The sequence below is a fragment of the Zonotrichia albicollis genome, chromosome 2 (genome assembly GCF_047830755.1).
Source record: "Zonotrichia albicollis isolate bZonAlb1 chromosome 2, bZonAlb1.hap1, whole genome shotgun sequence".
In the NCBI taxonomy this organism is placed as follows: Eukaryota; Metazoa; Chordata; class Aves; order Passeriformes; family Passerellidae; genus Zonotrichia; species Zonotrichia albicollis.
The window spans coordinates 706,006-712,963 of record NC_133820.1 but is presented as its reverse complement, the minus strand read 5'-3'; the positions used below and the strand labels follow the sequence as shown (position 1 = coordinate 712,963).

General features: G+C 63.1%; 1 protein-coding gene across 1 annotated transcript; it reads left to right on the top strand.

Annotated features, from left to right (window-relative positions):
- Positions 1–301: 301 nt before the first annotated feature.
- On the top strand, positions 302–2,785 carry TPBGL (trophoblast glycoprotein like). The gene has a single exon (XM_074530093.1). It carries the CDS (start codon positions 920–922, stop codon positions 1,979–1,981), a length of 1,062 nt encoding a protein of 353 aa, XP_074386194.1. The 5' UTR covers positions 302–919; the 3' UTR covers positions 1,982–2,785.
- The last annotated feature ends 4,173 nt before the right edge of the window (positions 2,786–6,958 follow it).

Here is a 6,958-nt window from a genome sequence, read left to right as displayed (position 1 = left end):
GGGGATCCAGCAGCTGCTGCATCTGGCTCTGAACACAGCGCTCCCAGTCCCTGGCTGTGCATCACTCCAGCATCCAAAAATCCCGTGCCCACCCCAACACCACCCTCCGTGCCCTGCGGTTGTGATCCCCCCGTGTCCCCAGCCGTGGGCAGCCCCGGGATGCCGGCGGGGACCAAGCAGGCTTGGAAGCAGGGGGAGACAACCCTGCAATGCTCAGGGATGTTGCGGGGTGCCCGGTTTGTGGGGAAGGTCGGGGAATGGGGACCGGGGCTGCAAGGGGAGTGGGACAGTCCCTAGATCCTGAGACGACCCCCCAGCTCCTCCCTGGAATGGAAGGGGTCGGAGGTAATTCCCCGAATCCTCCCTGGGACGGAGAGCCCCCGTGACAGCCCCCATTCCCTCCCCGGGGCTGGGGGGACGCCCCGCAGCAGCCGCCAACGCCCACCTGGCTGGGAAAGGACCGGGACAGCCTCCAAATCCTGCCCGGGCTTGGCGGGGACCGCGGCATCTCCTGATCCCTCCTCGGGCGGCACGGGGGCCGCGGCAGCCCCGAGCAGCCCCGCGGAGCCCGCAGCGGCGGCGGGGGCTCGGTGGGTTCGGTGCCGAGCCCGGCTCAGCCCAGCCCGGCTCGGCTCCCCCCGACGGCCGCCGCCCGCGGCGCTCCCCAGCCCATCGCGCAGCGCCGGGCAGCCCCAACCTGTCCCCTTCTCCTCTTCCTCCTCCTCCTCCTTCTCCTCCTCCTCGCTCTCCTCCCCTTCCACCCCCCCGGGCCGATTTGGGCAGCGGCGCGCCCGGCGCTGCCGGCAGAGCCGCCGTGTGCGGGCGCGGCGCCGGAGGCAGCTCGGCCCGGGGGGGGCTGCGGCGAGGCAGGCGCGACCCCCCGGCGGCCCCGGCCCCGCTGCATGCCCGCGGGGGCAGCATGGCCCGCAGGCAGGCGCGGCGGGCGGGCGGCGGGCCGCGCTGGCTGCCCTGGCTGGGGCTCGCCCTGCTGCCGCTGGCCGTGCCGCCCGCCGCCGCCCCCGCCGCCTGCCCGTCCGCCTGCTACTGCGTGGCCACCCCGGAGCTGGTGCAGTGCCGCTACGAGCGGCTGGAGGAGCCGCCGCGGGAGCTGCCGGCCGCCGTGCAGAACCTCAGCATCGCCGGCAGCAACCTGAGCGTCCTGTCCCGCGCCGCCTTCGCCGCCCGCCCGCTGCGCGACCTCCGCCTGCTCCGCCTGCGCCACGACAACATCCACACCATCGAGGACATGGCCCTGCAGGGCCTGCCCGCCCTGCGCACCCTCGACCTCAGCCACAACCCGCTGCTCTCGGTGGCCGCCGGCGCCTTCGCCGGGGCGCCGCTGCTGCGCACGCTGCAGCTGAACCAGGCGCTGCTGGCGGCCCCGCTCGAGGAGCAGCTCGCCCTGGCCCTGCGCAACCTCAGCCTGCGGCGCCTGGAGCTGGCGGGCAACGCGCTGCAGGCGCTGCCGGCCGCCCTGCTGCCGCCCGGCCTGGAGGAGCTGGACCTGCGCAACAACTCGCTGCAGCGGCTGGCGGCCGCCGAGCTGCGCAGCCTGGACGCGCCCGAGCTGCGGGGGCTGCGCCTCAGCCTGGCCTCCAACCCGCTGAGCTGCGACTGCGGCCTGCGGCCCTTCCTGGCCTGGCTGCGCGGCGCCGCCGCCAACCGCGTGCTCGACGCGCGGAGCCTGCGCTGCGCGGGGCCGGCGGCGCTGCGGGGCACGGCGCTGCTCCGCCTGCGGCCCGAGGCGCTGGCCTGCGACGGCGGCGAGCCCGCCGAGCTCGAGACCGCCTCCTACGTCTTCTTCGGCATCGTGCTGGCGCTCATCGGCGTCGTCTTCCTCATGGTGCTCTACCTGAACCGCCGCGGCATCAAGCGCTGGCTGCACAACCTGCGCGAGGCCTGCCGCGACCAGATGGAGGGATACCACTACCGCTACGAGCAGGACGCCGACCCGCGATGTGCCGGCACGCCCGGCCTCTGACCGCACCCTGGCACCGGCTCGGCCTCTGAGCACACCCCGGCACCGGCCCAGCCCCGCGGCACCACCGACGAGCCGGCCGCGGGGTGCCCCAGAGCGGGGTGACTGTCCCTGGAGGGCTCCGGCCCGGCTCCCCCTTGCCGCGCCCTCTCCGACCCGACGGGTTCCCGCAGGGCTCCAGGCTGGACCGTTCCCCCATGGCGGTGCCCTCGGGCGAGGAGCACGCCCGGCTGGGCCCCGGAGCGCCGAGAAGCTTCCACCGGGAAGCTCCGGCAGGCGGGATGCGCGGCTCGGCGCTCGCACCCGGGTGTTTGCTTGGCGCAGCCCGAGAAGCCGCGGGCAGTACCTGAAACTGTCCTGGACGTTCCTGGAGCCTCGACTTGACTTTGACCATGTACAGCTCTCTTTCCTATTAGATTTCTATTTGACAGGCGCAAAGTTTAACTTAATTTCTTATTTTTTTCCCTTCTTGCTACAAAGAGGAGAACATGTCCAGCTTCTCCCCCCGGGAAGCGGCGTGCTTTTCCCAGCCCGTTTATCCATTAGGTTGTGTTCAATGACATTTCCAGCTCGTTCTAGGCACACGGCGCTGCAGCTGTAGGAAACGCCTCCGCCGGCTGCGTGCATGTTCCCCGGGGCACGCGGGGGCAGCCCTTTGACTCTAGAATGTAGCGTAGACCTGGCTGTCTCGGCACTTTGTCATTTACAACGAGCCAAGCAGAAGCTCCCGCCCTAATTCCCCTGCCCGTGTTTGCTTTAGTGCCTGTTACTATATCCTAGAGCAAATATATCGAAAGCTGCACCCACTCCATCGTCTATTTTCTATAAAGCTCCTTGCAAACGAGTTCCGAGTATCCCCGCGGCTGAGGCGAAGTTACTGTGCTCGGTTTGCCCGAGGAAGGGAGCTCTGGGCTCCTCTGCTTTCATCGGTGCTTAGGAACTTCTCTTGCTGCGCTGTTTTGGTGGCCAGGCATGTAGGGGGGTTTTGTGTGGCTTGGGCACATGTCCTTCCCTGGCAGCAGCACAGGGGCTCGGGAAAATGACCCAGGTAACAGCTTCCTAAAGCCATTTTTCTCTGCCGGCTGGTTTGGTACCTCATTCACGAGGTGCCGGCGCGCTGAGCATCTCCGGCTGCGGGGCTTCCCCAGAGGAAGCCGCGGCTTTTGGAACGTGGCATCTTAAAGAATGCCGAGTTTCGGTGCCGGGAGGAAAATCGGAGCGTTGCGTTTGCCTCTCCCCGCAGCGGGAGGGTGATGCGGGCAGGGCGGGGAGCGCGGCTCCCTCCGGCCGTGCCGGTGTTCGGGGATGCTCGGGAGCAGCCGGTGCCCGGTGCGCCGGCTCCGAAGTGAGAGTTCTGCGGGAGTCCTGGAGCCCGGGTGCGTGTGCGCTCCGCTGCCAGGCGGAAAGCACGGTTCTTTCCATGCCTGGAGGCTCCGGGAGGGATGCAGCCTGGTGCGCCATCCTTTGCATTTTTCCCCTTTGAAATTCCTGCCCGTGAAATCCCGGTATCGAGGTGGGGCCGCTGGGAAAGGAGAGCAGGAGCAGAGCCTGCGGCTGGGCTGTGTTCGAGTTACAGCACTGGGAATCACAATGATTTTCCTGGATGCTCTGAGCAGGGAGCTGGTTCCCCTCTGTCCTGGCTCCTGGGGAATCCTGAGATCCCCACGGCACAGCTCCTTGTGAAACTTGTTGCATTTTGAAGACCTTTTCCTCAGCATTTTCCCCCATTGTAGGAGCTCGTGGGCTCCAGTGCCACCTTGTCACTCCATGCAGCCAGCCAGCTACAAGGGGAGAAATCTCAGCCTGCCCTCACCTTCACCCACTTTCCCACCTCCCTTTCCCACCCCAGTGCAGCCAAACCGAGCCCCTGAGCAAAGGATGGGGCAGCAGGGTGGGTTTGCACATCTGGCAGGGCACACCCCAGCTGTGACTCCAGCATCCGTTCATGGGGACAGAGATGGGGAGGGTGAACATGGTGCAGGGAGAAGCCTGGAGGGCTCTGCGGGCAGAAGGAGGGTGTTGGAGCAGGGAGAAGCCTGGAGGGCTCTGCCGGCAGAAAGGAGATGTTGGAGAAGCCTGGAGGAAGCAGGAAGAAGGGGGATGTTGGAACAGGGAGAAGCCCGGAGGAAGTGGGGAGAAAGAAGGGGGATGTTGGAGCAGGAAACACAGCACACCAGTCTGGCAGCAGGAGCCAGGCTCTGGGATAGATAACAGGAAGGAAATTGCCTCCAGGCAAAAGGAGAAGTGGCCAAACACTCCCTGACCCCGAAGCCCTTTCTCTGAAGGGGTGGCTGGTGTGGGCAGCTGGTGGCTCCAGCTTTTCCTGAGGCCAGAGGGAGGGAGGTGGTGGCTTTTGGTGCCCTGGCATGAAGACACATCTCCTTTTGGCACCAAAGGGTTCAGACCATCCTCGCCCTCCTGACTGGGTGCAGTGAGACCCCTCGAGGGATGCCAAGCCCCCCAGGTGATGTACAGGGGGTAGATAAAGCTAAAGCTGTGGGAGCACAGTTCCTGTGGCTTGTCAGCATCAATATTATTCTGTACAGCACATACCCCACACATGACAAAGGAGCAGGAAACCTCTGGATTAGGGCATGGTCACGGAGCTGAGACTCAAAATGTGCTTTTTGGGCTCTCAAAGACAGCTCTGTGTTTGGAGAACCCCAGCTGCCATCACATTTACGTGCTGTCCCTTTTCATGAAGGAATGCAGACCTCCCAGGGTCCTGAGCTCATAGCAGGAGCACAAAGTCACCCCAGCAGCTCCTGGAGCTGAGGGAAATGCAGGATAGAAACAGCAGCTGTGATGGGAACCAAGCAAAGCACGCTCAGAGCCCCCTGCAGTGGCTCATCACCAAAACAGAGGAAAAAAGCCAAAACATGTCTATTTTTATGCCCTGCATATGAAATGGCACCAGTGCTTTGCAGCCAGCACAGGCTTTGAGAGGTGCTTTTCCTTCCTTATATTCCAAAGCGCAGAGGTTCCCTGGGCTGATCCAGCAGGCAGGCAGGAAGGTTTGGCTGGGGAGGGGATGTGGGTGGGCAGCCCTGGGGACATTCAGGTGCTCCTGTCACCAAACCAGGGTATCCCTGGCTGCCCAAGGTGCCCAGGGCTGCAGGAAAGAGGCTGAGTGTGGTTCTCCTTAGTGCAGAAGAGGCCAAAACTCCCAGCCTGGTGATTTATCCAGGAGAAAGAGCTGGGCTGGAGCATCACCCTTGTCCTTGCTGAGCACAGGGCTGTGGTGCTCCTGCACTGAGGCAGGGAAGAAAATAAGCCATGAGCTGTCTTGTTCTTACAGAAACACAAATTAATGATAATTAATTCTCCCCAAGTAACCTCACAGCCTACACACCAAGCTCCTTAGTCCTCACATTCCTTCCTCCCTCCTCACAAATTAACCCAAACCTTCACAGGGAGCAAAAACACCCTCTGCTTTTCACTGATTCCTTTAGGAAAAGCAAGACAGGGACACCACCCTCGTACCTTGGGGAAACTGAGGCACAAACAGAGCAGTGTGGAGTTCCTGATAGCAGGGAAGGGTTTGCACAGGGGGAAAACCCCACAGAAATGGATTTCAGTCCTCAGCAGGGTTCCTTTGAAACACTGGTGGTTTGGGATCACCATGCCCAGGACAGTGCTCTGTTTGTCCTTCCTCTGCTTCAGGGGTGGCTCCTGTGTCCTGCCAAAGGAAGTGGGATTGTCAGTAAGGATTGTTCCTGTTTGCCTGTGGATGTTTCTAGTTAGCCAGGTTGGGATGTGTCTGGGAGATGGGCGTTCCTGGCTGAGCACAGACCTGTCCCCAGCAAGAGGAGGGGCTGGAGGTGACAGCACCAGGGATGAGGGGACTCCTCCTGAGGGGCTGGGGACACTCAGCGTGGCCAGGGGGCTCGGGACAGGCCAAAGCCCCTGTGTGCTTTCCCCAAGCCTGGCTGCAGGCAGCCCCGCAGGGAGCTGGCACAGCAGGGCCCAGGCAGATGGGGAAGGACGTGTTTGCACTAATCTGCCCCAATCTGGATTACTTTTCTGAATAAACCTCTGTTCCCAGCTGCTTGAAACAAGTTTTTGGCACGCTGGGGACAGGTGGGGTTCTGGGGATGAGGGAGAAGCTGGCAGGGGTGCAGGAGATGGAGGGAATCACATCTGCTGGGTGTCCCTGTGCCAGCAGGCTCCCATGGCTGCACACACAGGGGCAATGAACAGCTCAGGTGGCTTTGGCAGCACAGCACCCAGATCCTGAGGCTGGGGTCATCCATGGGGCCTCAGGCCTTTGCTCCTGTCAAAAGTCAGTGGAAAATTACCTGTGTCCAGGGCCTGGTGTCCCCCTCCCAAAGCAGGGCTGGGATCCTCTGCAGCTCCTGTCAGGATCAAAGAGCCAGAAGATGCCTCTGGTGCTGGATGTCCAGGCTTACCCCCACATCAGGCAGTTCTGGGGGGTTTGGGGAGCTCCAGGGAGCCAGGCTCACCCCAGATCCCTGTCCTGCCTGAGGACAACGGGCACAGTGAGGCTGCAGAGCTGCTCTGTCCTCCAGCACGTGCCCAGCCGCTCACCAGCCTGACATTTACAAATCCCTATTTTTAGCTGCTCCTCATCACTTCTAATTGTTCAGGCTGGCCAGCCTCAGAAATGCTGCTCTGCACAGGCAGGATGGTCCCTGAGCCCATTTGTCTCTGCCCTGTGCCTCAGTTTCCCTTTTGGCAAGCTGCAGTTGAGGGGCTCCCCTTGGCTCCATCTGGGGACCAGGTTTTGGGGCTGGGGTCCCACTGCCACGCCAGGCCCTCAGGTGGGATTGCAGGTGCTCCAGCAGGCTCCAGACAGCACTGCTCAGCTTTCCCAGAACCAGAATGGGACAGCAGGGAGCACCTAGCCCTTCCCCAGCCACATCCTCCCCCAGCAAGGAGCAGCCAAGCAGGGCGAACCCAGAGAGCCCAGCCCATGGAGGCTGGGCTCAGCCCATTGGTAATTAATTGAGTTACTGAATT

What these genes read in the sequence shown, in the direction of transcription:
- TPBGL (XM_074530093.1), top strand. Translation starts at nt 920, where the DNA reads ATGGCCCGCAGGCAGGCGCGGCGGGCGGGCGGCGGGCCGCGCTGGCTG.